Source organism: Podarcis liolepis, assembly GCF_965112155.1.
Source record: "Podarcis liolepis genome assembly, chromosome: 17".
In the NCBI taxonomy this organism is placed as follows: Eukaryota; Metazoa; Chordata; class Lepidosauria; order Squamata; family Lacertidae; genus Podarcis; species Podarcis liolepis.
The window spans coordinates 7,996,270-8,010,614 of record NC_139571.1 but is presented as its reverse complement, the minus strand read 5'-3'; the positions used below and the strand labels follow the sequence as shown (position 1 = coordinate 8,010,614).

General features: G+C 47.8%; 1 protein-coding gene and 1 long non-coding RNA gene across 2 annotated transcripts in view; one reads left to right on the top strand and one right to left on the bottom strand.

Annotated features, from left to right (window-relative positions):
* LOC310697047 overlaps positions 1 to 14,345 on the top strand; it is a 143,308-nt gene that overhangs the window by 9,718 nt on the left and 119,245 nt on the right. The window lies entirely within an intron of this gene.
* Positions 525 to 9,996, bottom strand: CLPP (caseinolytic mitochondrial matrix peptidase proteolytic subunit). Its single transcript, XM_083482391.1, has 7 exons — positions 9,927 to 9,996; positions 6,343 to 6,444; positions 5,540 to 5,611; positions 3,828 to 3,924; positions 3,469 to 3,656; positions 2,085 to 2,190; positions 525 to 999 (listed from the first exon to the last, which is right to left on the bottom strand). Exons 1-7 carry the CDS (start codon positions 9,942 to 9,944, stop codon positions 830 to 832), a joined length of 753 nt encoding a protein of 250 aa, XP_083338517.1. The 5' UTR covers positions 9,945 to 9,996; the 3' UTR covers positions 525 to 829.

The following is a 14,345-nucleotide window of genomic DNA, read 5'->3' as shown; positions in this document are numbered from 1 at the left end:
AGAGTTTGGTGTCATTGTCTTGTTGGGGAGGGGAATACTTTTTTGGGGCCAGAGCAGCAAACTCACCCAACAAGTGCATGCACACTTCTTCTGATACACTGAAACAGAAGTCACCAGACCCTACTGGAAGGAATTTTTTTATTTTGTTTTGACTACAGCAGACCAACACGGCTACCTGCCTGTAACTAGAACTATGAAAGCCATGATTATTAATGGATGTGGCATAGAGATGTTTGTGGACCATCCTGGGCCTCCTCCATATTGTGTGGCTGCAGAAGAGCTAGATGGCAGGAGGAAGGTGTTGGAAACACAGTCTTCTTGGTTACCTGGCAGAGATAATGTTTTGGCAAACTGTCCGGGCCACAATTCTGCAACAGCCAGCAAAATTATCTCCCACAAGCCAATGCTATGGACTATGGGATTTCTACCTGATATAAACAACGGGCCCACAAGTTGAGGGAACCTCAAGATCTGCTGCCAATAGCCTTTCAGTTAGAAAACCAAGGAAAAAAAGAACGCCCACATCACAGAGGTCTAAGTTTAATTTAAAAACATCACTCTCTTATACAATGGTGCAACTGGAGGAGCAAGAAGGAAACTGGATCAGCTGAGGAGAAAATGGCAAAGAGACCAGCTCCTGTAAACACAGCTGGCCAGCTACTTGTGGGACCCTCCGCTAAGAGAAGGCCTGCTAAGGGGAGACATCCCCAAACAATTCCAAGGACTCCAACCAACCAGCCTGGGGAGGTAACACCGTCCTCACTTCAGAGTGCTGGCGCTGCAGAAATAATTCCTGACACGACAAGCATCCGAGGAAGTCGTTGATCCCTCAGGGTTCAGCTGAGGAAGAGGTGGGAGCAGGGGCAGGAGGCGCCTCTTTTTGAACCAGCTCTGGCTCATCTTCCCCATCGTGTGGAGGATGAACAAGCACCTTGTCCAAGATGCCAAATTCCTGGGCTTCGACTGGGCTCATGTAACGATCTCTCTCCATGGCAGCTTCTGTGAGGGTTAAGGACACGTAAAGGCTTAATACATAAACATGGAAAAACACCAAAAAGGGCGAGCCCACATACCAGGGAGAAAGTCCTACTGAGTTCAGGAAGCTTTCAGAGTCTCCCTGCTCCATCCCAACTTCCCTCTCCACTGCCATTCTGCACTTGAAGCATCCATGGCTAGACACTGCAAGGATCCCATCAACCCTTACTTAGTCTTCCAGTATTATTTGTTTACATAATAATAGAATCAATGCACAAACGCAACATCGGTACAGTTTAAATTAGGGTCCAGTTCCAGAGCTAAAATAATTTACAAATGCCAGAAAATACCAATAAATCTAACAGCACAAGTCCAGCCCTGAACCCACCCCAGCCCAATTAGTCATCTGACAGCACCTCTCAAGGCTGACCAGGGAGGGAGCTGGTAGAGACAGAGAAATGTCAGTCTCCCAGGGTGAAAGACTGGGAGGAGAGAAAAAAGATCCCAGGTGAGGGCTGGGAGGAGCTACTCTCCTCTGTGGGTGCTAAGGACCAATAATTACTTTTAAGAGTAATTCAATTTGCATCTTCTGTAGTTGTAAATTAGCTGTCTTACGGGAAAATCTGAATTGAAAATATATATTTTTAAAAGGAAATTGTGTTATTACAGAAGGAATTCTTGTTTTATTTGTTTGTTCGCCTTTTCATCAAAGGGAATCTGCAGCCCTACAGATGTTGTTGGACCACAGCTCATATCATCACACTGGCTGGGGCTGACATCTTTGAAGGGTCACAGGTTCCCCTTCTCTGGTTTATACCCTGCCTTTCTTCCTCCATGGAATTCAAGCTGACATACATGTGGATCTCAGGTGACCACCCCACCCAGACACTGATGAGACAGAGACTTGCTTGGCTTCAGGTTTCTTCAGAGCCTGCACTGGGACAGAAAGCTTTATCTCACCAAAGTGGTGTCCAAGGAAGGAACAGATCCAAACTGGAGGCTGGAACAAGCATATGGCCTCCCTCTCCATTGTCCGAATGCTAGATATCTCTCCCGGCACACAAAGTTTTGTCTCCCTGCCCCACCTTCTGGGCTCCAATGCTTCTTACCAATCACATCCAGGGATTGCTTCGTGTGCTTGGCATAGAGGGCATTGATCTGCTTCTTCAGTTTGAGGATCTCTTCAGCCTGGATGGCAATGTCTGTAGCCTGACCCTGGAAGTCAAGACTCAGAGAGTCAGTGGGAAATTATAGCCTGTCATCTGCTGAGGTCATTCACTCACCAGCAAGCACTGGGGAATGCAGAGGATGGGTAAAGGTAAAGGTAAAGGACCCCTGGACGGTTAAGTTCAGTCAAAGGTGCTCATCTTGCTTTCAGGCTGAGGGAGCCAGCGTTTGTCCACAGACATTTTTCCAGGTCATGTAGCCAGCATGACTAAACCGCTTCAGGTGCAACGAGACACCGTGGCACAGCGCACGAAAATGCCATTTACCTTCCTGCTGTAGTGATAACTACCATATTTTTCACCCTATAGGACGCAGCGGTCCATAGGACGCACCTAGTTTTTTGGGGGGGGGGGGATCAAGGAAAAATTTTTAATTCCCCCCCCCCCAGGTCTGCGCAGCCATCCCCAAGCTAGAAGAGGGAGACGGAGCGCTCCGCCTCCGTCTTCTGCCTTCAGGGACAGCCTCTCTAGCCTCCGTGGGGCAGCGGCTTGCCCCGCTGTCCCCCGAGCTTGTGGGGCTGGCGATGGGGAGAAGCAAGCTTGCTTCTCCCCCCTGCCAGCCTCCAGACCAGGTCCGGGAATAGCGGGGTGGCGGCGCTCTGCCTCCCCGCTATCCCCCGAGCTTGTGGGGCTGGCGATGGGGAGAAGCAAGCTTGCTTCTCCCCCCCCCCCCGCCAGCCTCCAGACCAGGTCGGGGAATAGCGGGGTGGTGGCGCTGCGCCTCCCCACTGTTCCCCAAGCTTGTGGGCTGCAGGCTGCTGCCCGCGGGACCTCCCGCCGGGCTTGCAAGGCTTGCAGATAGCTTCCTGAAGCCTGGAGAGCGAGAGGGGTCGGTGCGCACCGACCCCTCTCACTCTCCAGGCTTCAGCAAAAGCTTGCATTCGCCCCATAGGACGCACACACATTTCCCCTTCACTTTTGGAGGGGAAAAAGTGCGTCCTATAGGGCAAATAATAAGGTATTTATCTACTTGCACTGGCATGCTTTCGAACTGCTAGGCTGGCAGAAGCTGGGACAGGGAAACTGGAGCTCACCCCACTGCAGGGATTCGAACCGCCGACCTTCTGATCGACAAGTCCAAGAGGCTCCGTGGTTTAGACCACAGTGCCACCCGCGTCCCCTAGGCAGAGGAAGAATACAAGATTTGCACCCCATGTCCCATGTCCTGGGGAGCAATTTGCCCAGGGAAGCATCAAGACAGGGTGCTGGCTAGAGAAGGTGGTGTGGCCCCTGCAAGAGAAAGCAGCAGCAGGAGGGTTTGACTTACCCGTGCCCCACCTGACGGCTGGTGGATCATTATGCGGGAGTTGGGCAGAGAGTGGCGCATGCCTGGTGAGCCTGCAGCCAATAGCAGGGAGCCCATGCTAGCTGCCTGCCCCACACACCATGTGCAAATGGGGTTCAGGATGTACTGCATGGTGTCGTAGATAGCCAGTCCAGATGTTACCGCACCACCTATGGAGGGAACAGAGAAGTCACTAGCGGTCCCCAAATTTAGGCACAGCATGCCTTCTTAAGCCATTTCTTTTTTTAAACACCCAAGTGACATTGAGGATAAGGTAAGAGAGAGGAGATTCTGTAGGGAAGCTGCTCTGATGTCATTCTGTGCTTTTCGCTGCCTCTCACCTGGGCTGTTGATGTACATGTGGATGGGCTTCTTGTTGCTTTCCGACTGCAGGAAAAGTAGCTGTGCAATAACCAAGCTCGCAACGTTGTCATCAATCTGTAGATGGAGAATGCAAGGCAGTGGATGAGAAGCAGGGGAACTCCTTGCTGCAGGAAACCCACCTCCTGCTCAAGTCAATATATACCTGAAGTTAAGTATACCTGAAGGAGCATCTCCACCCCCATCATTCAGCCCGGACACTGAGGTCTTCCTCTCAGGGTCTTTTGGCGGTTCCCTCATTGCGAGAAGTAAGGTTCCAGGGAACCAGGCAGAGGGCCTTCTCAGTAGTGGCGCGCACCCTGTGGAACGCCCTCCCATCAGATGTCAAGGAAATAAACAACTATCTGACTTTTAGAAGACATCTGAAGGCAGCCCTGTTTGGGGAAGTTTTTAATGTTTGATGTTTTATCATGTTTTTAATGTCCTGTTAGGAGCCACCCAGAGTGGCTGGGGAAACCCAGCCAGATGGGCAGGGTATAAAGAATAATAATAATAATAATAATAATAATAATAATAATAATAATAATAATTATTATTATTATTAGCAAGTCCAACACCCCAGAACTGTTGTTGTCTGAGAAACGGCCATCCAGAATTCAGGAATGAGAATCCCACCAGCCCAGAGTGACAAAAGGGTACATGTTAATATAATGCAAGGGACTTAATTAGAGGAACCCTTTGAAATTAATTATCTAAAAGAACCCGCCAGAACAGTGTGCAGAGGAGGTTCCGTTTGATAAGCTGAAAATCTTGTACTGACGGAACGAATGCTGTACACTTGAATTCTTCCCATTATAAGCACATTTAACCATTTATCCACAATCTTCAGAGCTCTTCAAAAATATTTTTCAAAAGCTCAGGGAGTGGAATTCTGTGTAGGTCAGTAGGGTCGGCACTCAGGGAATGAGGTCCACTCATGCAGTGGGACTCGCCCCCCTGCACACCCCCGCTAAACATGTAATGGGGGTTCTCCTAACCCTCCAGTGCGGATTTAAAAGATGTGTGGAAGCATGCAGGGAGAGGAGGGAGGAGAAGCTTTTTTGTGCAAGCAGACCATGTTCTGCCACCCAATAATTTAGCTGAATTATGCCCAGAGTTCCCCAGGAGTTTGAGTTCATAGCCACATTCTGGGTGGAGTAAGCTAGACTGGTGACTGGGAGTGGCCGCTGAGATCACATAACACCGGTCTTGAAAGACCTACATTGGCTCCCAGTATGTTTCTGAGCACAATTCAAAGTGTTGGTGCTGACCTTTAAAGCCCTAAAAGGCCTCGGTATACCTGAAGGAATGTCTTCACCCCCACTGTTCAGCCTGGACACTGAGGTCCAGCTCCGAGGGCCTTCTGGTGGTTCCCTCACTGCAAGAAGTGAGGTTACAGGGAACCAGGCAGAGGGCCTTCTCGGTAGTGGCACCCGCCCTGTGGAACACCCTTCCTTCAGATGCCAAGAAAATAAACTACCTGACTTTTAGAAGACATCTGAAGACAGCCGTGTTTAGGGAAGTTTAAAATGACTGATGTTTTAATGTATTTTAAATCTTTTATTGGAAGCCGCCCAGAGTGGCTGGAGAAACCCAGCCAGATGGGCGGGGGGAAATTGTTGTTGTTGTTACAAATGGACACACTGTGGCAGAGGACCCATTTGCTCGCTGCAGAAGGAGTTTGTGTACTTACTGGGCCCATGACACAGACAATGCGCTCTCTCAGAAGGCGGGAGTAGATGTCATAAGCTCGCTCGCCACGACCCTGAAACAGAGAGAAGATCAGCACAAGTACCTCAAGACCTGGGATTTGGTGCTGGTGGAGGAAGAAAGTCCTAGCATATTTCAGAGGGAAGGACCTCCAGTTTCATATGAAGGAAACAGCTTGCTGGAAGCTTTCTTAAGCATTGTTCTAAGAGCAGAACAAAGTTAAGCCATTTTGAAGGGCATTGGAACAGTTGCACACTGATAAAAACCAAGGCGTGCATCAACAGAAGGCAGAGTCATAAATAAATTAGGGGACTTAAAACACGGCTGCACCGTGATTCTGGTCTCCACAAACTCCATCCCTGACACTTTGGCTGTCATTACCAAAAAGAATTAAAATTTAAATAGCATCCACCCTTAGGGAGATATAATAAAAGATGAAGAGGAAATAATCTGTGCCATCAGAAGGAAACCTCCTCCAATTGCAAAAAGACTAGCACAATATACAAAGCCCTGTCCATATTTTTAAATTTTCTTAAGAGCCTTCAAATGCAATTGCATAGTATTAAACGTAACCTGCTTGTAGTTAGGTCTCTGCAGTTTCTGCATTGAGGGGCCTGCAATGTAGCACAACCCTTAACAAATTACTGCTATGAGCCTGACGCTAACTGCCAGCCACCGCCACAACCACCTGTTATAAGTGATTTCAGACTTTGCAGTTCCTAGTCTGCTCCCTTTCCCAAAAATACGTTGATAGAGGAGTACCTCCCTCCCCTCCCCTGTGCTTACCGTTTGCTCCACTACAATGGGAATGAGAGGGATGTGACTCCGGGGAGACTGGTGCAGGCTCCGAGCCACAGAGAGGACGTGGCTTCCCAGCCGCAAAGGGTGCTGCAGGCAGAGAGAAGGCCAGTTACCAAACAGACAGACACTCACCCCTGTCAATAACCAACAGAGCTCCTCTGCAATCCTCCATTCAAGGTGCAGCATTTTCATTAACACCCTTTCAAATTCACTGCCACGTTCACCACTGCGCCCTCATGTTCAGAGGGAAAGGGAGGAGACTACGCTGCTTTTAGCATCTGTGAGTGTAGAGGCAGGACTCAGCAGGGATGCCAGGCCAAAGAAAGCCAAGGAAAGGTGTGGCATTCTACTTTCACGAGAGAACAGCAACACGTACCCATCAGTCTTTTTTTGTGCATTTGAAACACTTCACACACAGCGCAACCAGCTGTCGCACTTACATGGCAGGCTAGCAGTATCCCCATGTGTTTGTCTTCGAAGACAACACTTTGCGTTTGGTGATCAGAATCAAAGAAGCATTGAGTTGGAAGGGACCCCAACTCTAGTCCAGGCTTCCTCAAACTCGGCCCTCCAGATGTTTTTGAGACTACAATTCCCATCATCCCTGACCACTGGTCCTGCTAGCTAGGGATCATGGGAGTTGTAGGCCAAAAACATCTGGAGGGCCGAGTTTGAGGAAGCCTGCTCTAGTCCAACCCCCTGCAATGCAAGGAATCTCAACTAAAGCAAAATGCTGTATTGTTTTTAAACGCTGTATTGTTTTTAATATTCGGCTGGAAGCCACCCAGAGTGGCTGGGGAAACCCAGCCAGATGGGCAGGATATAAATAATAAATTATTATTACTATTACTAAAGCATGCATGACAGATGGCCATCCAGCCTCTGCTTAAAAACCTGCAAGGAAGAAGAGCCCTCCACACCTTCTGAGGGAGTCCATTCCACTGTCAAAACAGCTCTCTGTCTGTCAGAAAGCTATTCCTAATGTTGACTCGGAATCTACTTTCTTGCAACTTGAAGCCATTGGTTAGAGTCCTACCCTCCAGAGCAGGAGAAAACAAGCTTGCTCTATATGATGGCATTTTAGATATTTGAAGATGGCTTTCATATCTCCTCTGTCTCCTCTTATCCAGGCTAAATGTACCCAGCTCCTTAAACCTCATCCTCTTAGCTGCTATACCAGTTCTCATTGCTGGCCACCAGCAATGATGTGCAACAGGGCCCACAGCAATGTCACAGTACCAGGATGAAACTATCAACTCTGTGTACAACCTGCATAGGGACTAAGAGCTGCCATTCACACCCACCTCCTTCTTCTTCTGCAAAGGACGCCTCTAAGGTTGCACAAAAGTATTTGCCACCCCCCAATGAACACCATAAGTGGCTAGCTTTAAGCAGTTGGCCAGTATGTGGCTTGACCCTTCTCTTCCCACTGCCCTGGCAGCACCACAGAGAGAAGGGCACATGTAGGCCTTTGGAGAGAGACAGACCAGGCACTGATAGTTATAAGGAGATGCTAAGCATCTGAGTCTTCCTGGCTCTGAAAACCAACATAATACAGTGGTGCCCCGCAAGACGAATGCCTCGCAAGACGGAAAACTCGCTAGACGAAAAAGTTTTCCGTTTTGGAGGTGCTTCGCAAAACGAATCTTCTATGGGCTTGCTTTGCAAGACGAAAATGTCTTGCGAGTTCCTGCGGGGTTTTTTTCCCTTCCCCCCCTTTTTTCTAAGCCGCTAAGCCGCTTATCAGCTGATCCGATAAGCCGATAAGAGCCGCTAAAAGCCGCTAATAGCGCTACTCCGTCAATGGGCTTGCTTCGCAAGACGAAAAAACCGCTAGACGAAGAGAATCACAGAACGGATTCTTTTCGTCTTGCGAGGCACCACTGTACAGGTTTAGAGAATCATGATTGGATGCTCCAAATAAAATGGACATTCTTTGCCCCCGGCCCACTCCCCACCCACCCCCAAAAAACCTCTAGAACTCAGGGTGACCACAATGAAACGGAGGAGCAGTACATTCAGGAGAAAATAAAAAGTACTTTCCCGCACTTGCTACATCCTTTTACAGAGGTTGTAGCAACAAGAAATTGCGAGGATCCCTGGCTTAGATGGGTTGGAAAAACGGGATTGGACAAAATGCATGGGTTGTTATGTTTGGTGTTGTATATTTTGCTGCTGCTTCAGCTTGTAAACCGCCTCGTGCATACGAATTAAAAGTGGAAGCGTGGGGGAAACTGAAAAGTCTATTCTAACTGATTTTATAATGAACTGATTTTAGAATGCTGTATTATTTTACAGTGGTGTTTAGAATGCTGTATTATTTTACAGTGGTGTAAAACAAGACGAATGCCTCGCAAGACGAAAAGAATCCGTTCTGTGATTCTCTTTGTCTAGCGGTTTTTTCGTCTTGCGAAGCAAGCCCATTGACAGATTAGCGGATTAGCGGCTTATCGGCTGATCGGAACAGCTGATAAGCGGCTTAACGGCTTAGAAAAAGGGGGGGAGGAAAAAAAACCCGCAGGAACTCGCAAGACATTGTCGTCTTGCGAAGCAAGCCCATAGGAAATTTGTCTAGCGAAGCACCTCCAAAACGGAAAACTCTTTCGTCTAGAGAGTTTTCCGTCTTGCGAGGCATTTGTCTTGCGGGGCACCACTGTACTGTTGTTAGCCGCTCTGAGCCCAGTTTGGCTGGGGAGGGCAGGATATAAATAAAAATTTATTATTATTATTATTATTCAAATGAAGTCTTTTCAACACCTATCCCCCGCAGCAGCTTCAAATGGTAAAGGTAAAGGGACCCCTGACCATTAGGTCCAGTCATGACCGACTCTGGGGTTGCGGCGCTCATCTCGCTTTATTGGTTGAGGGAGCCGGCGTACAGCTTCTGGGTCATGTGGCCAGCTTGACTAAGCTGCTTCTGGCGAACCAGAGCAGCGCACGGAAACACCGTTTACCTTCCCGCTGGAGTGGTACCTATTTATCTACTTGCACTTTGACCTGCTTTTGAACTGCTAGGTTGGCAGGAGCTGGGACTGAGCAACGGAAGCTCACCCCGTCACGGGGATTCGAACCACCAACCTTCTGATCAGCAACTCCTAGGCTCTGTGGTATAAATATTATTATTATTATTCAAATTAAGTCTGTTCAACATCTGTCCCCCGCAGCAGCTTAAAACGGTACTTCCAGTTTAAAGGGGGCTTCGACTGTGGGAGAGGGGGGGAAAGGCTGAAGAAGGGGCTGCCACCACCGCCTTCATATTCCGCCTCTGAGGTTGCAGAGGCGGCTAGAGAGCAGCTGTGGAAAAGGAGGCGCTCCGCCCCCGGGTGCAAGGCTAGGATCGCTTCCTTGGCTCTTTGCCTCCCCCCGCAGCCTGGCGCGGCTGCTTGCCTTTGAGGAGACCGGCGGGTGGGAGCTCCAGTAGGCGCTTGAGGCAGGAAAAATCTATGCAAGGGATGGCTCTCGGAGTGGGGGGGGACTGCCCCTTCCACCGCCCCCCTTCCTCACTACTGCACCCACAGTCCCTGATGCACCCACCCTCCAAGCCCCACCCACGTGCACTTGCCCCTCACCACTATCCTTTGCAACATGCTGCCCCGGAAGGTCTTTCTTGCTTTCCACCGTCCCACGTGGTTTATTTTAAAAGGGGCGGGGGGCAAGAATACTGCACGCGAATCACGTGACGATGGCCGAGGCGCCGGGTTGCAGCGCCACCGCGGTGCACCATGGGAAATGTAGTATAACATTTAGGTACCGGTGCTTTTTGTTTGGTTTGTATTTTTTAAAGCGGTTGTAGTATTAAGCTGCTCTAAAGAGCGTCATTCATTCAATGCCGGATTTACGTAGAAGCTAAACAAGCTATAGCTTGGGTTTTTTTGAGGGGGGGGGAAATTTAAAGGGGAAAAAAACCCTGGCTGTAATAATAATTATTTCACTATTAATATACTTAATTGTATTTCCTGTCAACAATTACTTTGATAAAATACATATTTTGTTATGTGCAAATGGCTTTAGATACCTATTAGGTCCATAAACTACCATATCATATAGCATATATTCAACACAAAAACACAACGACAAATTGTTGTTGACAAAGGACAGCTGGACCTCATCTAACTTAAATCTGGCCCTGCATTCATTCATTCATTCATTTTTAAGCAAACGGGATTTTAAAAAATAAGTGCATGGCAAGAGGAAAATCAGCATTTGTCAGACGGCTGCGGGGGAGAACCGAACTGTTTGCAGGTCTGCAAGTTCAGAGGTGGCTAAGATGGGCAGCGCTCCGTTCTTGTGCCTTCAATAGCGATGGGATCTGCAAAAAGGAGCAAGTGAGGCGTCTCATGGCATGAACATAGAATCATAGAATCATAGAGTTGGAAGAGACCACAAGGGCCATCGAGTCCAACCCCCTGCCAAGCAGGAAACACCATCAGAGCACTCCTGACATATGGTTGTCAAGCCTCTGCTTAAAGACCTCCAAAGGAGGAGACTCCACCACACTCCTGGGCAGCAAATTCCACTGTCAAACAGCTCTTACTGTCAGGAAGTTATTCCTAATGTTTAGGTGGAATCTTCTTTCTTGTAGTTTGGATCCATTGCTCCGTGTCCGCTTCTCTGGAGCAGCAGAAAACAACCTTTCTCCCTCTATGTGACATCTTTTTATATATTTGAACATGGCTATCATATCACCCCTTAACCTCCTCTTCTCCAGGCTAAACATGCCCAGCTCCCTTAGCCGTTCCTCATAAGGCATCGTTTCCAGGCCTTTGACCATTTTGGTTGCCCTCCTCTGGATACGTTCCAGTTTGTCAGTGTTCTTCTTGAACTGTGGTGCCCAGAACTGGACACATTTCCTCTAATGCCAATGTGCCTTTAGGGTTGCCATATTTAAGAAAGTAAAAACCAGGACACACCGAAAGTTATTGAGATTTTTTGAAAGGAAGACCCGAAAGTTGTTGACCTGGTTTTAGCCACTCACATTAAATGTCTACAGATGGTGACATTGCTCTTAGCTACAGGAAAAGAGGTTAAAAAAAACCACACCGCAAAGGGGTACCTTACATTTCCAGGTGGGGATGGAAGTCTGTCACACACTGTCCTTCTTCCAGTTTCCGCTTCCTCCACCAAGTTTCTAGCATTTATATTTTGGAGACGGCAAAATTTGCAAAAAAGATAAGTTTGTGCAAGATCAGATCAGAAGAATCTTTATTTGCATCAGCCACTAGCCATAGCAATAAAATAAAATATACTGAAGACAGAGGTAAAAACCTAACTATGGAAAATACATTTTTAAGGTTTATATCAATAAAGCTTGTGCAAGAGTAGTGGTAGTAGCTTCTGCATTGATTTAGATTATATTCTGCATGTGGGTGTTGTTTTTAAAAAACCCTGAGTTTTGTCATGACTGTAAATGAATTATAATGATAACAACATAAATAAATGTTTACTGCTGAGTGGCTCACAGGCATCCAATCATATAGCAGGATACAATATCGAACCCGCCGCTGTTATGAGCTTACATCACAAAGTCAGCTGTGTCTGTTACGAGAAAGTCTCCTGGGATCCCCCTGTTTTGCTATTGTACACTCCTGCCTGCTGACTTTATTATAGATGCTTTCAGATCCATTCTACCATGTCCAAGACCTGTATTTCCATTACTGTCCGCACAGTGGCAAGAATGCCAGAGAAATATCCTGCCAGCAACAGCACAGGGAGAGCTGTCTCCATAATATTCAGTCTCCACCCAGTAGACGTACAAAGAAATCAGCCCTATTGTAGTACATGCCAGTGCACCAAAATACCTTCATACATGCAGGGATCTTTCTTCCTTTATGCAAATCACTAATTTAGGGTGCAATCCTAGCCCCCCAAATACATTGGCTGGGAGAAATTAGGCTGTAATGTACCTTTCCCCACTCCACTGATCTGGCCTTAAGTCCATGTAAATAACTTATCCCAGCCTATCTACTTGTATCAGCTAAGGGAAAGACCTGTTGGTGGAAGTTATTATTTAATATTATTGTTAGCATTTATTAAATTTATACATCACTCTCTATCTGAAGATCACAGGGCAGTTTACAAGTTATGCCGTTATCAGACCCTCCAAGTGTCCCTGTTTTCCAGGGACAATCCCAGATTTACAGAAACTGTCCCAGTTTCTGATTTGATCTCAGAATGTCCCGCTTTTCCTTAGGATGTCCCTATTTCCACCAGAGAAATGTTGGAGGGTATGGTAAAAAGGTAAAGGTAAAGGGACCCCTTAGGTCCAGTCATGGCCGACTCTGGGGTTGCGGTGCTCATCTCACTTTATTGGCCGAGGGAGCTGGCATACAGCTTCCGGGTCATGTGGCCAGCATGACTAAGCCACTTCTGGCGAATCAGAGCAGCGCACGGAAACGCCGTTTACCTTCCTGCCGGAGCGGTACCTATTTATCTACTTGTACTTTAACGTGCTGTCAAACTGCTAGGTTGGCAGGAGCAGGGAAGGAGCAATGGGAGCTCACCCCATCGCTGGGATTCGAACCACCAACCTTCTGATTGGCAAGTTCTAGGCTCTGTGGTTTAACCCACAGCGCCACCCGCATCCCTGGAGGGTATGGTAGGAAGTCCCTATTTCCATTGGAGAAATGTTGGAGGGTATGGAGTTATGCAAACCCTGTTCCATCTGAAGGCAGCCCTGTATAGGGGAGTTTTTTAATGTTTAATATTTTATTATGTTTTTATATATGCTGGGAGCTGCCCAGAGTCGCTGGGGCAACCCAGTCAGATGGGTGGGGTTAAATTATAATTATAATTATTGAATAGGACGTCCCTATTTTCATCGGAAAAATGTTGGAGGTATGCGGTATAGAACTCAAAAAGGGCTGTGTCAGGCTCCCTCTCCTTTTCTGAATGTGGGTAATAAAACTGTGCAAAATGAAAGCTGCAGTTTCCCCTAATTTCAGGTGGAGCAATCTTACACACTCATTACTGGAAGAGGAGATTTAGTGGAACAGCCACTCAATCCTAATTTGCCCTTCAGTATGTATATCTTCAGTATATTGTTGCCTTAATCCTCCCACTGAATTGTATTGGGTGTTAGGGGAGAGGTAGTCCCTTTGGCAGGAATGCGGGTGATGTTCTGGTCTAAACCACTGAGCCTCTTGGGCTTGCCAACTGGAAGGTCGGGGGTTCGAATCCCTGTGACGGGGTGAGCTCCCATTGCTCTGTGCCAGCTCCTGCCAACCTAGCAGTTCAAAAGCACACCAGCGCAAGTAGATAAATAGGTACCGCTGCAACGGGAAGGTAAACAGCATTTCCGTGCACTCTGGTTTCTGTCATGATGTCCCGTTGTGCCAGAAGCAGTTTAGTCATGCTGGCCACATGACCCGGAAAGCTGTCTATGGACAAACACCGGCTCCCTCAGCCTGAAAGCGAGATGAGCGCCACAACCCCATAGTCGCCTTTGACTAGACTTAACAATCCAGGGGTCCTTTACCTTTTAGCTGCAGTCCATTTGGTGGGGGACACATCGTTCTCCTTCTGGTGTAGTTTGCCTACCTTTGGTACACACCCTGCACTCTGCTCTCTCCTATGTCTCCTAGAAGCTTTCAGCATGCAACAGCGATCACACCCCGGGAACGGCTTTAACCGTCTGGCAAACCAGGTGAGAGTATCCATTGGGTTTGAAACCATTGGTGAGTTAGGGACTTCCCCTCCATGCGAAGACAGGCTCTGGCAGATTGAGCAGACGAGACCAATAGTTGGTCCAGTGATCAAGAAGGCAGTTTCTGCACATGCTGTAGAAGGAAGTGAGGGTCAAATGTGGCTCCTCAACCTGTGAAGGTACGTAGTCCATCCATGGGAAGGAAAACTCTGACCCCAAACCTCCACTGCCTTGCAGGATATCTTCAGGAGAAGATTAGGCTAAGGAGTACAGTGGTACCTTGGGTTACATGTTGTTGTTGTTGAGTCGTTTAGTTGTGTCTGACTCTTCGTGACCCCATGGACCA